The sequence below is a fragment of the Octopus sinensis genome, linkage group LG18, assembly GCF_006345805.1.
Source record: "Octopus sinensis linkage group LG18, ASM634580v1, whole genome shotgun sequence".
Classification (NCBI taxonomy): Eukaryota; Metazoa; Mollusca; class Cephalopoda; order Octopoda; family Octopodidae; genus Octopus; species Octopus sinensis.
The window spans coordinates 12,332,334-12,353,893 of record NC_043014.1 but is presented as its reverse complement, the minus strand read 5'-3'; the positions used below and the strand labels follow the sequence as shown (position 1 = coordinate 12,353,893).

The 21,560-nt window shown below is 39.7% G+C and overlaps 1 protein-coding gene across 1 annotated transcript in view; it reads left to right on the top strand.

Moving 5' to 3' along the window:
• Positions 1-21,560, top strand: part of LOC115221616 (kinesin-like protein KIN-7I) — an 87,893-nt gene that overhangs the window by 45,482 nt on the left and 20,851 nt on the right. Inside the window, 8 exon segments of the mRNA XM_036510717.1 lie at positions 762-3,164; positions 3,167-3,496; positions 6,192-6,692; positions 10,436-10,532; positions 11,941-12,068; positions 14,197-14,274; positions 17,935-18,007; positions 20,831-20,955. Of these exon segments, the coding sequence (XP_036366610.1) occupies positions 762-3,164; positions 3,167-3,496; positions 6,192-6,692; positions 10,436-10,532; positions 11,941-12,068; positions 14,197-14,274; positions 17,935-18,007; positions 20,831-20,955 (3,735 nt within the window).

Here is a 21,560-nt window from a genome sequence, read left to right as displayed (position 1 = left end):
TAAGTCCAGGCAGCACTGCAGCATGGCCACAATCAATCAAAATGACTGAAACAAGTAAAAGAGTAAGAAAGTATATATTTTCCCACACACTTCCACTTCCCCCAATTGCTTACATGATGCCTGTTTATTATTAGATGAATGGGGCTGTTGAGAATTAAGATTATTTTCTTTGCTAATTATGTTATGAAGTGTGAGTGAATGTACAGAAATAGTCAAACCTTTCATCGCAGAATACAATGTAATTATAGGAAAATTATCTGTGACACGAATCCTATTGAAAGTGTAACAGGATGAAGGTCTCAGGAACACTTGAGGAGTGTCGGTCTAATCCTGTTACATTCAATTGTGTTGAAAGGAAAACCAAAGCTTCGACTATCTTCAACAGCAATAAATAATACTTTATTTTTGTCTGGATTCGCAAATAAAATATATGCACATATATTTTCTTCGGGGCGAACCGGTAGCCAAGTCCATAAAACTATTCACAACAGTTAACTTGTGTGAGCCAAAATGCTGTCTTCGTTCCCTCGTAGAAGGGGGCTTTTCTACGTGTTAGGTTTTCCTTGAGAGAAGGTTTAGTTGTGTCCACTTGATAGGGCTGCAGCTTCAAAAAGACTGATCTAGCGGGAAAACTTTCTGTTCGCAGTTCTCTGCGCATGAGGGAACTTCCGGCGGCCTACCGGAAGTAATCCAACTCTGTGCATGCGTGCTGAAAACTTCCAAAATAGCATCACTACAGAAGTATTTCTTTGTTCTTACAGGTGGAAGAGGAAAAGATTGAAAAGGAGAGACAAAGGCTGAAAGAAGAAAAAACGAATCATGACAGAGAAGTGAAAGCTTTCATTGACTCAAAAACAGATCTGATGCAAAAAGTGCAAAGTACAGAAATTGAAAATATGTACTTGCTGTCTAAACTGCAAAATAGTCAAGAACGTGTGAAGAGCCTTGAAGAAGAGCTTCAGCATGCACAAAGATCTAGTTTGTTAGATACTAGCTGTTGTAGTAATTCTGGAGATAGGCCGTTACTGAATCTAAGCAACATCACTAGTCGTTCAGCTTCACGATCTGCACGTATAGCAGACTATAACCTGCTTAATGATCAAATATTTAATTTGGAGTCCCAAGTCCAAATTTTGGAAAGCCAGGTTCAGAAACTGTCTCATGATCTTCAATTGGCAAAAGAGCAAATCTTATCTAAATCTGAAGAAATAACTTTCTTATCATCGGAAAATAATGAACAAAAACTAGAACTTAATAAATTGATTGCAGAAAATGACAAACTTAATCAACTTGTTCAGGACAAAACGCCTGTTTTTGAGCATAAAGAATACATCGACTTGAAGACACAACTTAATAAAGTTATGCAAGATAATGAAAAATTGAACTACAAACTAAAACTCAAAGCAGAAGAACTAACATATTTATCAAGAGCATCAGTGGATCAGCAAGTGCAATTAGATGATAAAATTCCTGAATTAAGTACTTCTGAAGAAAGTAAAACACCAGAAGATAACAATGATGTTCTTTCTGAACTTCAAGAACAATTAGCAGCAACAATTAGAGAAAAGGAGAAAATTGCACTTGAACTTGCAATAAAAGGTGAAGAATGTACAAAATTGCAAGAAAATGTGGAGATTGCTCATCTTGTTGTTTTAGAAATGAAAAAATCTTTGAAAGAAACCAGAGAACACTTACTAGCTCAAAAAGATGTAGATCTTTCACAAATCGAACAGTTAGATACCAGCATCAGAAAATCTATGAGCTTAAACTCTGCTGATAGGAGTCAATGGAAATCCGTTTCAATTGTTCATCAAGTTAACTTGAAAGATAATGATAAGGATGATTCTGATGTCCTAATTACGTCTCTTGAAGATTATGACTCAAGTGATATTTCTGACTTAGCATCCAAAAGTCAGCTTCTTGAATGCCAAACAAGTCTAGATAAGAAAATTCAAGAATGTCATTCTTTGAAGGATGAAATTAATTCTCTGAAAAAAGAAGTTGAAATTAAAACTAAAGAATGTTCATCACTCAAAATTAAATTAGAATCCTTTGAAAGTGTAAGTGAAGTGAGGTCCAACCCTATTATTGTTAGTCAACAGAATTCCAATGAATCTGATTCTGAGCTAGAAAGGCTCAAACATGGAAGTGGAGAGCTTGTTGAAGATGAGAATCTACAGATACAGAATAATTTGCATCAGTTAAATTCATTGGCAAGAGACTGTACACTTGACAAACAAGAATATGACTACCTGAAAGGAGAGTTGCTTTCAAACAAAGCAGAATTAGAGGCTAAAAGACAACAATGTGAAGATTTGGTTGAACAATTAAGCGAAATGAAGTCAAAATTCTCTGATTATAAAACACAAAAAGATAAGGAAATAGAAGCCTTGCAATGTTCTTTACAAAGATTAGAATCCAAAGCTCTAGAATATGATGTACTTGTTGAAGAAATTGGAAGATCAGAGGGTGAGAGTAAAGAGAAGGCAGATATTATCTTGTTGAAAAGTGAACTTTCTCATAAAACGAAAGAGTTGAATGATCTGAAAGAGAAACATAAATTACTATTTGAATCGTCGGAATCTAAGATCCAAAATTTTGCCGCTTTGGAGAAAGAAATAAGAGATTTTAATATATTAGATGCAGAGCAAGAAGAACAGCTGTTTTCTGCTGATGTAAATCTTCAATCTGCCAAACAAGAAATTTGTGATGGACTAGAGCTAAATTTATCTCATTCAGGATATATTGATAATATACAACCAAATTCTTTTGACATCAATGAAGATGACATTATAGAACTCAGAAAAGAATTAAAATCAAAACTGACTTACATTAATGAACTGAAGAGAGATAATTCTAATTTGAAAGACTCATTAGAGAGACTTACTGCTGAGAATGCTGGTTTTATCAGTCTTGACAGTAAATTGAATGTTTGTCAAAAAGAACTGCAATCCAAGGTTGATGAATGCCATAATTTAGCTGCAGAACTTGATCTTAGGGCACAGGATAGTGAAATGATAAAGGAACTTGAAGAGAACCTTTCTGCCAAATCACAAGAGTGCTTATTTCTCTCCAAAGAATTGTCTTTACTGAAAGAAAGAAAGATGGATGATAATGAAAGAGTAACAGAGCTTCCTGAAATTAAAGAAAGTGAGATGGATGAAGATTAAAAGAAATTGAAGAAAAGTTATCTGCTAAATCACAAGAATGTTTAGTGCATTCCAGAGAATTCTCTGAGCTTGAAGGTAGAAATATAGAGCTGAACAAGACAGTAAAAGAACTGGAAGAGGAATTGTCTGAGAAATCACAAGAATGTTTAGCGCTTAGCAAAGTATTGTCGGAGCTTAAACAAAAAAATATGGAGGAGAGTATAACAGTGAAGGAACTAGAAGAGAAATTGTCTGAAAAGTCAGAAGAATGTTCAGCTCTTTTCAAAGAATTGTCTGAACTTAAGGATGGAAAAATGGAGGAGAGTGTAACAGTAAAGGAACTAGAAGTGAAATTGTCTGAAAAATCGCAAGAATGTTCAGCACATTCCAGGGAATTGTCTGAACTTAAAGAAAGAAAGATTGAGGAAAGTGAAATGGTGAAAGAACTAGAAGAGAAATTGTCTGAGAAATCACAAGAATGTTTAGCGCTTACCAAAGTATTGTCTGAACTTAAGGAAGGGAAAATGGAGGAGAGTGTAACAGTAAAGGAACCAGAAGTGAAATTGTCGGACAAGTCAGAAGAATGTTCAGTTCTTTCCAAAGAATTGTCTGAACTTAAGGATGGAAAAAGAGAGTTGAGTGAAATAGTGAAAGAGCTAGAAAAGAAATTGTCTGAAAAGTCAGAAGAATGCTCTGCTCTTTCTCAAGAATTGTCTGAACTTAAAGAAAGAAAGATTGAGGAAAGTGAAATGGTGAAAGAACTAGAAGAGAAATCACAAGAGTGCTTAGCTCTTTCTCAAGAATTATCTCAACTTAAAGAAAGAAAGATGGAGGAAGTGAAATGGTGAAAGAACTAGAAGAGAAATCACAAGAGTGCTTAGCTCTTTCTCAAGAATTATCTCAACTTAAAGAAAGAAAGATGGAGGAAAGTGAAATGGTGAAAGAACTAGAAGAGAAATCACAAGAGTGCTTAGCTCTTTCTCAAGAATTATCTCAACTTAAAGAAAGAAAGATGGAGGAGAGTAAAATAGTGAAAGAACTAGAAGAAAAATTCAATGACAAATCACAAGAATGTTTAGCGCTTATGAAAGTATTGTCTGAACTTAAGGAAGAGAAAATGGTGGAGAGTGTAACAGTAAAGGAACTAGAAGAGAAGTTGTCTGAAAAGTCAGAAGAATGTTTAGCACATTCCAGGGAATTGTCTGAACTTAAAGAAAGAAAGATTGAAGAAAGTGAAATGGTGAAAGAACTAGAAGAGAAATTGTCTGACAAATCGCAAGAATGTTTAGCGCTGACCAAAGTATTGTCTGAACTTAAGGATGGGAAAATGGAGGAGAGTGTAACAGTAAAGGAACTAGAAGAGAAATTGTCTGAAAAATCGCAGAATGTTCAGCACATTCCAGAGAATTGTCTGAACTTAAAGAAAGAAAGATTGAAGAAAGTGAAATGGTGAAAGAACTAGAAGAGAAATTGTCTGAGAAATCGCAAGAGTGTTTAGCACATGACCAAAGTATTGTCTGAACTTAAGGATGAAAATAAGGAGAGTGTAACAGTAAGAACTAGAAGAGAAAATGGTGAAATGTAGTGTGCAAAAATCACAAGATGCTTAGCACTTCCAGAGTATTGTCTGAACTTAAGAAAGGAAAGATGAAGAAGAGTGAACAGTAAAGAACTAGAAGAGAATTGTCTGAGAAATCACAAGAGTGCTTAACACATTCCAGAGAATTGTCTGAACTTAAAGAAAGAAAGATTGAAGAAAGTGAAATGGTGAAAGAACTAGAAGAGAAATTGTCTGACAAATCGCAAGAATGTTTAGCGCTGACCAAAGTATTGTCTGAACTTAAGGATGGGAAAATAGAGGAGAGTGTAACAGTAAAGGAACTAGAAGAGAAATTGTCTGAAAAATCACAAGAGTGCTTAGCACATTCCAGAGAATTGTCTGAACTTAAAGAAAGAAAGATTGAAGAAAGTGAAATGGTGAAAGAACTAGAAGAGAAATTGTCTGACAAATCGCAAGAATGTTTAACGCTGACCAAAGTACTGTCTGAACTTAAGGATGGAAAAATGGAGGAGAGTGTAACAGTAAAGGAACTAGAAGAGAAATTGTCTGAAAAATCACAAGAGTGCTTAGCACATTCCAGAGAATTGTCTGAACTTAAAGAAAGAAAGATTGAAGAAAGTGAAATGGTGAAAGAACTAGAAGAGAAATTGTCTGAGAAATCACAAGAGTGCTTAGCACATTCCAGAGAATTGTCTGAACTTAAAGAAAGAAAGATTGAAGAAAGTGAAATGGTGAAAAAATTAGAAGAGAAATTGTCTGACAAATCGCAAGAATGTTTAGCGCTGACCAAAGTATTGTCTGAACTTAAGGAAGGGAAAATGGAGGAGAGTGTAACAGTAAAGGAACTAGAAGAGAAATTGTCTGAAAAATCGCAAGAATGTTCAGCACATTCCAGAGAATTGTCTGAACTTAAAGAAAGAAAGATTGAAGAAAGTGAAATGGTGAAAGAACTAGAAGAGAAATTGTCTGAGAAATCACAAGAGTGCTTAGCACATTCCAGAGAATTGTCTGAACTTAAAGAAAGAAAGATTGAAGAAAGTGAAATGGTGAAAGAACTAGAAGAGAAAATGTCTGAGAAATCACAAGAGTGCTTAGCTCTTTCTCAAGAATTATCTCAACTTAAAGAAAGAAAGATGGAGGAGAGTGAAATGGTGAAAGAACTAGAAGAAAAATTCAATGACAAATCACAAGAATGTTTAGCGCTTATGAAAGTATTGTCTGATCTTAAGGAAGAGAAAATGGTGGAGAGTGTAACAGTAAAGGAACTAGAAGAGAAGTTGTCTGAAAAGTCAGAAGAATGTTTAGCACATTCCAGAGAATTGTCTGAACTTAAAGAAAGAAAGATTGAGGAAAGTGAAATGGTGAAAGAACTAGAAGAGAAATTGTCTGAGAAATCACAAGAGTGCTTAGCTCTTTCTCAAGAATTATCTCAACTTAAAGAAAGAAAGATGGAGGAGAGTAAAATGGTGAAGAAACTAAAGGAGAAATTGTCTGAGAAGTCAGAAGAATGTTTAGCACATTCCAGAGAATTGTCTGAGCTTCAAGCTGGGGAAATGAAAACTGAGAAGCACTTTGCATGTGAGCTTGAACAAAAACGTAAAGAACAAATTGAGCTGACCAATGAATTAGCTGCTTTCAAACAAGACAAAGAAAATCAAATTAATGATTTGGAAAAGCAGCTTATGGTTAAGACCCAAGAATATAACTCTCTTTCTGAAAACCTCAAGTCATTAGAAATAACTCATTCTGGTATACAGTCGGATCTCAAGAAGGAATTGGAAGAGAAGTGTCAACTCTATGAATGTCAGTCCAATGAATTGGATACTATTCTTCAGAAATATTCCAGTCTTCAAGGCTCATTGTTAGAGCTGAAGAGTGACATTGCAAAGAAATATAATGAAATTAAGGACAAAGACTTAGAAATTGAAGAACTTCGACATCAAGCATTATGTCTACAGTCTCAACTGACAAAAAAAGATCAGGTATTTACATTTGATTTTTCCAATTAAAAATTTTTTTTTAAAATTTGATAATTCAATTTTGACTTCTCCATCAACTTTTCTGCCCTTGTTCTGTATCTTAATAATCAATTGAAAAAATTTGCTTGCTTCATTCATACACATACTTAAATGCCATACTTTCATCTAGTTTAGTTCCACACTAAACTGAAATGAGTGCTAAGTTCAGTACATCATCATCATCATCGTTTAGCGTCCGCTTTCCATGCTAGCATGGGTTGGACGGTTCAACTGGGGTCTGTGAAGCCAGAAGGCTGCACCAGGCCCAGTCTGATCTGGCAATGTTTCTACGGCTGGATGCCCTTCCTAACGCCAACCACTCCATGAGTGTAGTGGGTGCTTTTTACGTGCCACCGGTACAATCAATTAAAAAAAATACTTAATTCTTTAGCATTTAGATTACTTCAGCTCAATGCTTATTTATTCACACTGTCTTGAATTAATCATGCATTATTTTGTAGCCTTGATATTTTGACGATGTGATTGTTTTATTTTTAGAATGTCATTATAAGGTAGGTGTGAGAGGTGAGATCCAGCCAGTTTGAATATGACAGGTAGAATATTTGGAGTGTATATGGCCAGTTTTAACACGGAAGCATTAAAGACCAATGCCTTTAAGACTATCAGTTGATTATAAAATTTTTACACCAATACACATACCTCTGCTGGTGACAAAAGGCCTCTCGCATAGAGTGAAAGGCAGACTGTATGATGCGTGTGTACGAACAGCATGCTACATGGCAGTGAAACATGGGCCGTGACTGCTGAGGATATGCGTAAGCTCGCTAGAAATGAAGCCAGTATGCTCCGATGGATGTGTAATGCCGGTACTCACACTCGGCAGAGTGTAAGTACCTTGAGAGAAAAGCTGGACCTAAGAAGCATCAGTTGTGGTGTGCAAGAGAGACGTTTGCGCTGGTATGGTCATGTGGTGAGAATGGATGAAGATAGTTGTGTGAAAAAGTGCCACACCCTAGCGGTTGAGGGAACCTGTGGAAGAGGCAGACCCAGGAAAACCTGGGACGAGGTGGTGAAGCACGACCTTCGAACTTTAGGTCTCACTGAGGAAATGACTAGAGACCGAGACCTCTGGAAGTGTGCTGTGCGCGAGAAGACCTGGCAGGACAAGTGAGTCCACAACCCGTGGCCTTCTACATGGGATGGAGCCAGCCTACGTATGCATACCTTCCCTTCTTGGGACACAAAACTCTACTTGTGAAGACGTGTTGAGGCAAGTGAGGATCAGAATCGAAATCGATCAATGGAAATTGCGGATGTGCTACCAGTGCCGGTGGCATGTCGAAACTCTGCTTGTGAAGACCCATTGAGGCAAGTGAGGATCAGAATCGAAATCGATCAATGGAAATCGATCAATGGAAATTGCAGATGTGTTACCAGTGCCGGTGGCATGTAAAAGAACTTTCCGTTTCGCGACCGTTGCCAGCACTGCCCCGTTTCGTGTCCGTTGCCAGCCTCGCCTGGCCCTCGTGCTGGTGGCACATAAAAAGCACCATCCGTTCGTGGCCGTTTGCCAGCTCTGTCTGGCACCAGTGCGGGTGGCACGTAAAAAGCACCCACTACACTCACGGAGTGGTTGGCGTTAGGAAGGGCATCCAGCCGTAGAAACACTGCCAGATTTGACTGGGCCTGATGAAGCCTTCTGGCTTCACAGACCCCAGTAGAACCGTCCAACCCATGCTAGCATGGAAAACGGACGCTAAATGATGATGATGATGATGATGACACATATATTTGTATATCATCATCATCATCATCGTTTAACGTCTGCTTTCCATGCTAGCATGAGTTGGACGATTTGACTGAGGACTGGCAAACCAGATGGCTGCACCAGGCTCCAATCAGATCTGGCAGAGTTTCTACAGCTGGATGCCCTTCCTAACGCCAACCATTCTGAGAGTGTAGTGGGTGCTTTTATGTGCCACTGGCACGAGGGCCAGTTAGGTGGTACTGGCAGTGGCCAAGCTCAAATGGTGTTTTTTACATGCCACCTGCACAGGAGCCAGTCCAGCGGCACTGGCAATGACCTCGCTTGAATGTTTTATTCACATGCCATCGGCACAAGTGCCAGTAAGGTGATGCTTTTTACATGCCACCCGTATGGAAGCCAATTAGCTGCTCCAGCAACGATCACGCTTGGATAGTGCTCTTAACGCTCCACTAGCACAGGTGCCAGTCATCGATTTGATTTCGATTTCAATTTAATATACACACATTGTGAGCTTCTACACAACTTATGGTTCCAAAATTTTGCTCACAAGATATTACTTACATTAGTTATCTGAGGCTACAAAACCGTTTACTGAAGCCTTATGAGTGGAATTTTGTAATGTTGATTGTGGGGGTACTGTGACTGAGAAGACCCGGCAAATAAATTGAGATCACAGCTGTTACCTACACCAATGTCGCATAACCAGCCAACTTAAAAAGTACCCTTGGATCGTAGAGCAACATGCTGTGCTTGAGGAGACCTATTGAGTCAAGTACATCAACATCAAAATGAAATCAAATTACAACCAAATGGAAATTGTTGTTGTGGTCCTCATGCCGGTGGCACGTAAAAAGCACCATCTGAACGTGGCTGATGCCAGCCCCCTCGCCCCAACTGGCTTCTGTGCCAGTGGCGTGTAAAAAGCACCATCTGAACGCGGCCAATGCCAGCACCACCTTGACTGGCTCCCATGCCGGTGGCAAGTAAAAAACACCCACTACACTCTCGGGGTGGTTGGTGTAAGGAAGGGCATCCAGCTGTAGAAACATTGCCAGATCAGACTGGTGCCTGGTGCAGCCTCCTGGCTTTCCAGACCCCAGTCGAACCATCCAACCTATGCCAGCATGGAAAACAGACGTTAAATGACGATGTGTGTGTGGGTATACATGCATGCATAGATACATAAAAAATGGATGATGTCCATTGTTTAACCCTTTAGCATTCAAACCGGCCATATCTGGCCAAAATATTTAACCTGTTTTATATTGAAACTGACCAAATCTCGCCTCTCACCTCAGCCCTACCTAAAAAAAATCACAGGCGATGTTTCGTTTGTCGTAGCACACGTTTCCATCGATTTCCGTAAAAAATGTAAACACTGAATCGGCCATACATACATACATACATACATACACACACACACATACATAGATACATACACACACACATACATAGATACATACACACACACATACATGCAGACATACATATACACATACACCGAGTAAAAAATTTCAGTTATCTCTCTCTTTCACACATTACTCTCTCTGTCTCTTCGCACACACTAACAGAAGCACTTCACTTACACAACATACTGTCTGTCTCCCACACCCCATCAAACACACACACGGGGACTTCAAAAAGAAATTCCCTCGTCATAAAATCGCTTCCTCTTAGTCTCTTTCGCTCTCATTACTTCAAATATTCCCGCAAAGCCATATGTAAAAAAATAAAAGTTTTTTACGGAAATCGACGGAAACATGTGCTACGACAACCGAAACTTCGCCAAATCACATCACTGAAATCTCTAAACTACAAGATAATGCATGATTAATTCAAACCATTTTGAATATACAAACATCACATTTGACAGAATAATCTGAACACTAAAGGGTTAAGGGTTCCTATTATGAAAAGCATTTTTCTCTTTGATTTTGGTGGGATTTTTTTTTACCCTTTTCTTTTTAATTCTTTTTAGTTGCATGTGACACCTGGATCTAATAATGAATCAATGAACAAAGAATCTAGTGAAATAAAAGAAGAGATCTCAAATAATTCAACCATCCAAAAACCGAGTAAGGAATCATTTTTTTACCTTTTTTGATCTTATTTTTATACGTTTTCTTTCCATTGTTTTTAACTAAAATAGAGAGTGGAAGAGATTTGGGTGTTGAGAGCAACTGACTTCTTGGTCATTGGCCTAGGGTTCAGCAATACCATTGTGTTCCCTTTTCATCACCATCATCAAATATCCGTTGTCCATGCTGGCATGGATTGTATGGTTTGATCAGAGCTGGCAAGATGAGGAGATGCACCAGACTCCATTCTGATTTGGCTGGGTGCCCTTCCATGCTGGCATAGGTTGGATGGTTTGACTGGGGTCTGGAAAGCCAGGAGGCTGCACCAGGCACCAGTCTGATCTGGCAATGTTTCTACAGCTGAATGCCCTTCCTTACACCAACCACCCCGAGAGTGTAGTGGGTGCTTTTTACGTGCCACCGGCATGGGAGCCAGTCAAGGTGGTGCTGGCATTGGCCACGTTCAGATGGTGCTTTTTACATGCCACTGGCACAGAAGCCAGTTGGGGCGAGGGGGCTGGCACCATCCACTTTACAGAATGTGCTGGGTGCTTTTACATGTTATTACATGGGCACTTTTATGTAGCACAACACAGGTACTTTTATGTGGCACTGCATAAGTGCTTTTACATGGTGCCACACGGGTGCTTTTATGCAGCACTGCAACAAGTGCTTTACACACCACCAGAGGGCCCAGTCTTAACACTCCTGCTGCAGAGTACAGGTCTTCTTAAGTACAGCAAGGCACCATGCTTCTCAGAGCATGCACCTACATAGTTTCTTGACTTGCTATAAACTGCAACCAAATGATGGTGTAACCCTTTTGTGTGGGAACTAAGTACCGTAAATCTTCGAGTATAGTCCGCCCTTGAATATAATATTTAACCCTTTCATTACCAACCAGGCTGAAACCGGCTCTGGTTCTGTAGTACAAATGTTTTATTCTCTAAGTTTTGAATTAAAATCCTCCACAAAACCTTAGTTACAATTTATGTTTCTAACACTAGCTTAATGATAACTAAGTAATTTTACTAAATTCTTTGTTATATTTAAAATAATAGAAAGAAACACAGAGCATCTCAAAATAAATATGGTAACAAAAGGGATATATATATATATATATATATATATATATATATATACACACACACACATAGGGTGCAAGAGGTATTTGAGGACAATGTTGGTAACTTGATGAAAAAACATTAACAAAAGAACATGTATTTTGATAAAATTTTGCGCACATTTTCTAAGTATGCTTTCTTTAAAGATTATTCCATAAATCTACCTTTAGTTGTACGATATAAAGTGATGTATGTTTCTGTAAATAGCATCAATTTTTAACTGCAGATTGCAATCTTTATGCTATATATTTTTATATGTTTGTGTGTATGTATTTTAACAGACAATTCTGGAGTATACAATGACTCTACTGATGTTCAGAATCTACTTAAAGAAAAAGTTCAAGAATGTAGTTTTCTAACAGATAAGTTGGAAAATTTGGAGAAGAATATTCAAGAGAAGACAGAAATGGTAAGTACAGCATTTTTACATGTAATTCATTCAGGATAACATTTCCGTTTTTGTTTTTGTAAGAGAGTTTGTTGTAGTTTGAGGGAGATTCTGGCAGGCTGGGCAACCTTGTAGAGATATATCTGTTGTTCATCCCCTGTATTTAGTGGTTTGGTCACCAACAACATACATTTATATATTTACAGAAGTGTACAGCATTGCATCCAAGAGGATGTACAACATAAAACCCCTGTTGTCACTGTGTTGTCCTGATGCCAGAAAAACATTCCCAAAATAACTGTATGTTTGGTTGTGGTTAAGAAGCTCACATTGCAACCACATGGTCCCGGGTTCAGTCCCACTCTGCAGCATTTTGGGCAAGTGTCTTCTAATATAGCCTTGGGCTGACCAATGCCTTGTGAATGAATTTGGTAGATGGAAATAGAAGCCTATTATATGTACTGGGGTCTGGTGCAGCTTCTCAGCTTGCTCTAGCCAAACCATCCGACCCATGCCAGCATGGACAACAGATGTTAGATGATGGTGCTGGTGGCACCGCCGCCATGGCTACTGCTGCTGCTAGATGTATGTGCGTTTCCTGCTCACCACTTGACAACCAGTGTTGGTTTGTTTACACCTCTATAACTTAGCAGTTTGGCAAAAGTGACTGATAGAATAAGTACCAGACTTTAAAAAAATGTACTGGGGTTGATTTATTTGACTAAACTTTTCACGGTGGTGCTGTAGCATGGCAGCAGTTCACTGGGTGAAACAAGTGAAAGCTGAAGAAAGCTATTGAACTCACTGTCAGTTGAGAATAATGTAGATGATGATGATGATGGTACAGAAAGGAGAGACATATACCTCAACTGAGGGCTCAAATGCATTTGAACTAATAATTCTGATCATTAGGAGTGTGTAGTGGATGCGTGGATGTATAATAAATACATAAGTGCTTTGTAATAAATTAAAGATTTATTATCACTACATCAATTTGTAAGCAATGTTACACATCGCTTGTACAAAATGCATATTAAATAGTGGTTGCAAATAATACATATTAAAGGAATGCATAATACAGGATACACATTAAAGCAGAATATGTTTGATGGTGTGTGTGTGTGCGTGTGTGTAAATCATGCATGACAGAGTCACCTTTCTGATTATTCTTTCGTCGTCCTCATAAATGCGTGGCGTTCTCTTAAACGTTGGTTCGGGTTCTCTCTAGATACCTATTTCTCCGTTCTATTTATAACATCTCAAATAGCCAGAAAAATAGATATACTGCAAGAATGTTATTGCGTACAGTAGGTCGCTGGTCGTCCTGTTAAACTTCGCCTGACCTGCTCGGGTCAGAGGTCGAAGGGAGACGATCCATCACTTTTTGTCAGTACAAAGAGATTCTGATTTCGCGCCTTTTTGTGCATTGGTATTTTACGACCAATGATTCTTGGGTCTGATTTCGAATCCAAGCTTTGAGAAGGAAGTGCTAATTCTTACAAGTGTACAGCTGGTTGTAGTATTTAATTGTTTAGGTATACCCGACCCGGATCTGCTCTATGTTCAAAGCTGCCAGATCTGACCTTGAGCCTAGCCTTTTACATCATTCTAAAAAATAACCAATCACATCATTGAAGTCTCGATGCTAAGAGATAATGCATGATTACTTCAAAACATCATCATCATCATCATCGTTTAACGTCCGTTCTCCATGCTAGCATGGGTTGGACGGTTCGACGGGGGATCTGGGAAGCCAGAAGGCTGCACCAGGCCCAGTCTGATCTGGCAGTGTTTCTACAGCTGGATGCCCTTCCTAATGCCAACCACTCCGTGAGTGTAGTGGGTGCTTTTTATGTGCCACCTGCACAGGTGCCAGGCGATTGGTGCATTTTACATGCTACCGGCACGGAAGCCAGTCGAGGCGGCACTGGCATCGGCCACAATTCGGATGGTGCTTTTTATGTGCCACTAGCACGGAAGCCAGTCGAAGTGACGCTGGCATCGGCCACGATTCGGATAGCACTTTTTACGTACCACCAGTCCAGGGCTCCTGGCAACTGCCGGTGCCAGTCAATTTGGTTCAATTTCGATTAAATAAATAAGCATTATGTTTAACAAAGTAATGTACTCAATGCTTTTGTTTTTCTAGCTGAAAAAACTGAAACGTGAAAAGATATTGCAGTCCGAAAAGTTGGAAAAGTATGAATGGAAAGCTGAAAAGGCTGAAGTAAGTAAAACTATATCCATCTTCCTCTCTCTATCTTTTAGTCTCTTACTTGTTTCAGTCATTTGACTGTGGCCATGCTGGAGCACCACCTTTAGTCATGCAAATCGCCCCCAGGACTTATTCTTTGTAAGCCTAGTATTTATTCTGTCGGGTCTTTTGCCGAACCGCTAAGTTACGGGGATGTAATCGTACCAGCATCGATTGTCAAGCAATGTTGGGGTACAAACACATACACATAAACATATGTACATGTACATACATATACGACGGGCTTCTTTCAGTTTCCGTGCAGTGGGACTGAACCCGGAACCATGTGGTTCGTAGTATATTTGTTGGTTTGTTTACACCTCCATAACTTAGCAGTTTGGCAAAAGTGACTGGTAGAATAAGTACCTGACTTAAAAATATGTGCTGGGGTTCGTGTATGATTGTATCTTTCTTTCTATCTTCACTGTTTATATGACACCTGATGCCTTTTATGCCCAGTTTTTCTTTAAAGACATTTGTCGTACTTGGACACTGATATGGCATATCTAGTGGAGCTTGTTGGCCTTATTTCTTCCCAGTCTTCGAATGTTTTCTGCATTCATAGTTCAAATTTCACAACCACACAGCATTGCTGTTTGTACATCATCATCATCGTTTAACGTCCGTTTTCTGCGCCAGCATGGGTCGGACAGTTCGACCGGGGTCTGGGAAGCCAGGAGGCTGCACCAGGCTCCAGTCTGATCTGGCAGTGTTTCTACAGCTGAATGCCCTTCCTAACGCCAACCACTCTGCGAGTGTAGTGGGTGCTTTTTACGTGCCACCGGCACAGGTGCCAGGGGAGTCTGGCAGCGGCCACGATCGGTTGGTGCTTTTAACGTGCCACCGGCACGGAAGCCAGTCAAGGTGGCGCAGGCATCGGCCATGTTCGGATGGTGCTTTTTACGTGCCACTGGCACAGAAGCCAGTCGAGGCGCCGCTGGCATTGGCCACGTTCGGATGGTGCTTTTTATGTGCCACCGGCACAGGTATCACAACTACTATTTCCATTGATATTTATTTTGCGTACAATTTCACTGTTTGCTGTTAATGGAACCATTTATGATAGAGACCATAAGTAACCCATTCTCTGGTTCCAACCTTGCCTCATTGGCTGCAAAACTGAGAATCATCACTTGTAATGCAGAAGAAAGAAAGATAAACAATTACAGGATCCTGACTGGCTGCTATCAGTTTGTGCCAGTTGCTGTCAAGACCTCAGGTGTTCTTGAACCCTGCACTGCAAAATTGGAATAACTGCAGCCCATCTGAGAATTAAGCCCCAAGTTAGGTGTGCTGTTGCAGTGAGTTTCCTTCATAAGGTAGTCCTGGGTCTTTCTTTTGATGGGCTTTTTTCAGTTTCCACCTGCCAAATTCACTTGCAAGGCTTTGGTCGGTGGGATTGAACCTGAAACCTTGTGCAGTCTCACTGCATAGCACCTTCTGCAAGTGTCTTCTACTAAAGCCCTGTAACAGGATCTAGATTCGGTATCACTGGAGGGGTGTCCTATCTGATCTCGTCACATTCAATTTTAGTTAAAATAACAGACAAGTCAGGCGATCTACGAACACAGCAAAAATGTTGTTTATTTCTCGTCGTAATGTAGAACTGGTGTACGTGTTCTCTGGAGGGAAACCGACAGCCGAATCTGTAGTACGGATTCTTGTTTGTTAGTCGAAATGATTCGTCATGGTTCGCTGCTTGGTTGGTATGAAGTCTTCAGAGACTGCCAGTACACGTCTGTTCTCGAGTGCTGCTAGGGCCAGAAAGGCAGAATGAGCGAACCGCGTTTTAGAGGTCAGTTTCCCGCACATGCGCATGGGGAAGACTTCCAGTAGCCAACTGGAAGTAATCCCATTCTGCGCATGTGCGCTGAACCTTAACACAGCAGCATCACTACAGCTCCAACAATATGGCTACACAGGAGTAGACTCTTTTTAAAAGAAGATTGGACTATAATTAGTCTACTATTGATTAGGAGACTAGGAGATAAGGCGGCGAGCTGGTAGAAACGTTAGCACGCCGGGCGAAATTCGTAGCCGTATTTCGTCTGTCGTTACGTTCCAAGTTCAAATTCCGCCGAGGTCAACTTTGCCTTTCATCCTTTTGGGGTCAATAAATTAAGTACCAGTTACGCACTGGGGGTCAATGTAATCGACTTAATCCGTTTGTCTGTCCTTGTTTGTCCTCTCTGTGTTTAGCCCCTTGTGGGTAGTAAAGAAATATATTGATTAGGAGACTAATCATAGTTAGTAGACTAACCATTGATTAGTCTACTAACCAATTGCTCTCTAGGTTTCCCTTGCGTACCTCATCAGCCAATCATATGCATTAAGCTGAAGTATATGACTCGGTACCACCTCCACTACCATCATCATCATCAGCAGCAGCAGCATTAAACTAGTTGTATTTGGCTCAAATACTCTACCTGTTTTATTTTCAAAAGAGCCAGATCTGACCTCTTACACCTACCCTACATTGTCATTCTAAAAAGTAAACATTCGCATCATCAAAGTCGCAAAGTTTAGAGACAATGCATGATTAATTCAAAACAGTGTGAATAAATAAACATTACATTCATAGTAAATATGAATGCTAAAGGGTTAAGCCACAAAAGGTAAACTTAACCCTTTTAACCCTTTCGCATTTAAACCGGTCATATCCGGCCCAATTATTGTACCAGTTTTATGTTCAGACCAGACAGATCTGGCCTCTCACATGTACCCTACAATGTCAGTCTAAACATACACCATCACATCATCAAAATCTTAAAGCTAAGAGATAACGAATTATTAATTGAAGACAATTACATTTGACAAAGCAATTTGAATGCTAAAGGGTTGTAAAAATTAACACTTCCTTCTCCAAGCCTAGATTTGAAACCGAATCTAAGAATTCTCGGTTGTCCAAACCACCACAATCAACAAGCGTGAAAAAAGGTTTTCTTTGTCCTGTCAAAAAGTGATTGACCATCTCCCTTTGACCTACGACCTCAGCCATGTTAGGCGAAGTTCAAATGAACAGGAGCTGACCTATTTAGGTACAAGCTCTGCTGCAATATGTCTCTCCTTCTAGCTGCCACGATTATTATAAATACGGTGGTCAACAGACAGACCAGGAGGAAGAAGGGTCTAGCAGGCAAACGAGCAAGGTCTACGACACGTCATGTTTTGAATGACCGTAGAGACTCGAGAGAATTGTTCGAAGTTCCACGGAAGACTAATGTCTCAGATGAACTACACACACACAAACATATTCATTTCTAACACATCACTTCCACAGATGTACCCTGTTTCTATTTCTAGCAACTCTTGGCAGTTGTCAACATTTTGCATGTAGTGAAGAATTGTGTGTACCAACGACAAATAAGTCCAGTGAATAAATTATTTTTAACTATGAATCGATTCACTCATTTGTTTACTTCAAAGACATACACATGCCTTTTGCATCTGTTCACCTGGTACACACACATAACGACTACAGGGTTAATTGATGTAAATCAAATAAATATGAGGTAGCCAACTGGATTTGATACAATCAAGTCAGTGACTTACTTCAGTGAAAAAGTAAGTTGAAGAACTATTGTTCCTTTTGTATTTTGCTCTAAAAGTATTCTGGTTTATATTTTTGTTCAGTTCTTCCGCAAAAAATTTGAAGATCAAATGAACAAAACAAGTTGCCTTGAGGATGAACTTGAAAAGCAGAAAGGTAAGAGCCTCAGATTTTCTCTGATTTCTGTTATGCTGTTTTTAACATTTTGTGACTTGACTGTTCATATTTGACTTTTGACCATCATCACAATCATCAGATAATCATCATCATCATCGTTTAGTGTCTGCTTTCCATGCTGGCATGGGTTGGACGGTGCAATTGGGGTCTGGGAAGCCAGAAGGCTGCACCAGGCCCAGTCTGATCTGGCAGTGTTTCTATGGCTGGATGCCCTTCCTAACGCCAACCACTCCGTGAGTGTAGTGGGTGCTTTTTACGTGCCACCGGCACAGGTGCCAGACGAGGCTGGCAAACGGCCACGATCGGATGGTGCTTTTTACACACAAACTTGTGTGTGTATATATGTGCCCCTGGCTGTACCTTGCCAAAGTGGAGCCCATAACTATGCAGGGCATGCTCATCACTCCATAAGGGATTTTCAAAATAGCCACAGACCCAACTCACTCACACTTGTGCTTGTGTGTGTGTGTGTGTGTGTGTGTGTGTGTTTGAGAGTGTAAAAGCATGTGAATGCCTTTATTCTTTTATTTGTTTCAGTCATTTGACTGCGACCAGCAGGCAGAGCAGTTGGTATCTTTCTCAACTGTGCCCCACATAGAGTAATCCATGGGATTACAATTGGATGTAATTAGGAGACCAGAAATTAGAGCTGGTGAAGCCATAGAACTTCTCTGTTAACCATTTCTGATTCTTTCCAGAGATATAGCAAAAAGCCGAATCCTGCTGTTACATATATGACCTTCCAGCAGCAACATTCCCCAGCCAAGCTTTGACCACAGTCCCCAACAGCTTCACATAGCCCTCTGATTTGAGCCTAAGGCGCTGTTGAAAAATGTGGGGCAGCATGATGTCACCGTCACTGAAGACAAATCCAAAAACCATCATAGTTTGGGGCAACTTGGTTTTCATGATGTTCATATCATGTCTTACAGTCTTTGTCATGTGCACAAAGCTTTTAGCAGCAGTCATGATGTTGGCATTTTGATAGCCAGTATGAATCATTGGTGTTCCTTTGGCATGTGGTCTACAAGGAAGATTACTCTAAGTTACTTTTTAGTTTGCTTTTCAATTTCTAAAATCCCTTAACCCTTTCATTACCGTATTTATTTTGAGATGCTCTGTGTTTCTTTCAATTACTTTAAATATAACAAAGAATTTAGTAAAATAACTTAGTTATCATTAAGCTAGTGTTAGGAATGTAAATTGTGACTAAGGCTTGGTGGAAGATTTTAATTCAAAACTTATGAAAACAAGACATTTTACCACATAGCCAGAGCCAGTTTTGGCCAGGTTAGTAACAAAAGGGTTAAGATGTTGGCTAAAGTTTTTACAATGTGATCAACAATGAGCTGAAGGTAGTTGCATTTTTACAAGAAACCAGCACTAAATTCACATCATTTCTTAAGAAAAAAAAACCTACCACATTGCTGTGTGATCTACAATTTAAAGGAAATTACCTTAGGTCAGATTTTAGTTTACTTTGTGTTAGTCCTGCTCTCCGGGTGATCTACGTGAGCAAATTTACTTTGGTGGGTGATTTACGTGCTTATTTTAATTATTATATGGTTTTCTTATTAGATTAGTAAGAATTTTGAAAAAAATGCATTTACAATGTTATGTCTGTACAAAATAATTTACAATCCCAGTCAATGCAACTTTTTTATTGGCGTAGGAGTGGCTGTGTGGTGAGTAGCTTGCTTACGAACCACATGGCCAAGGTTCCACACAGTGGGACTGAACCCAGAACCAAGTGTCTTTTACTATAGCCTCAGGCTGACCAAAGCCTTGTGAGTGGATTTGGTAAACGGAAACTGAAAGTAGCCTGTTGTCTATATATATACACACACATATATGTATGTATGTGTGTGTGTATATGTTTTTGTGTCTGTGTTTGTCCCGCCAGCATCGCTTGACAACCGACGCTGGTGTGTTTACGTCCCCGTAACTTTGTGGTTTGCAAAAGAGACCGACAGAATAAGTACTAGGCTTACAAAGAATAAGTCTTGGGGCGATTTGCTCGACTAAAGGCGGTGCTCCAGCATGGCCACAGTCAAATGACCGAAACAAAGTAAAAGAATAAAGTAACCTAAAGTATACAACCTTGTGGATCACACACCAAAGGAGCACCAAATTATCATTATCTGGGTAATTCATCTCAATTGAAGGAGAGATAGCCGGACGAGATAGTGAAGATGCCGACGACCGCTCGGTTCAAAGTTTCCCTTGACCACAAGTGGCCTGAACTCTTTACATGAACACCACCCTGTACATAACTCCATGTCCCCCTACATGGCCTTGCTTTTTGCTTTTTGAGCCAAAAAATTAACTAACTCTTTTCCAATATTCAGATGGCTTCCAGTTGTCCGTGTCACTAACTTATTCTCAACTATAAACCTTAATCTTTATGCTTTCCAATGCCTTTAACTGTTCACCAATACATCAAGCTGTTTCTGTAAACATGAGACATAAAAGAAAAAAAAAATCATCCAATTTAGCCTGAACATTCTGTACATAGCAATAATAAATCTCTGAACGAGATGTAAACAGTAACCGCTTGGCAATGTAAAGTATAATAGCCATCTCAATATGGCTAACCACAAAGGGTGGGTGTTACTGAAGCTTTTAGCCCCAGGAGATCGCAGATAGTGTGCCTAAAGCCAGCTGGAGACGATGATCTCCTGGGGCTAAAAGCTTCAGTAACACTTACCCTTTGTGGTTAGCCATATTGAGATGGCTATTATACTTTACATTCTGTACATACAATCCCAAATATCATACACATGTATATTTATATATCTACAGAGATGTGTACACTTCCCAGTGACAGCCATCTTTCCAGCAAATCTAACATCCATGAATGTAGTAATTGTGCTGCAATGGCAAATCAAATAAGAGAAGCTGAACAAAAGCAATGTCATGTGATCACGGTGAGATTTTATTGTCCTTTTTTTCTTTCTTTCTTTTCTCTTTCAGACTTATGACTTTTGTTCTCTTTCTTGCTCTTTTACTCATTTTTCACTTTTTCTGTCTATCTCAATTTTCCTGTTTCTCTTTTTCTTTCTATATTTTTTTTGTTATTTTTTTTTGTGGGGTGGTGACATAATGAATCCTTATTTAAATAAATAAATGTATTTATTCAGTTTTTATTGAACATTATTGAATAAATGTTATTGAATCATCATCATCATCATCGTTTAACGTCCGTTCTCCATGCTAGCATGGGTTGGACGGTTTCACCAGGGATCTGGGAAGCCAGGAGGCTGCACCAGGCTCCGGTCTGATCTGGTAGTGTTTCTACAGCTGGATGCCCTTCCTAACGCCAACCACTCCACGAGTGTAGTGGGTGCTTTTTACGTGCCACCTGCACAGGTGCCAGTCGAGGCTGGCAATGACCACGATCGAATTGGTGCATTTTACGTGCCACCGGCACGGAAGCCAGTCAAGGCGGCACTGGCATCGGCCACAATTCGGATAGCGCTTTTTACGTGCCACCGGCACGGAAGCCAGTCTAGGCGGCGCTGGCATCGGCCAC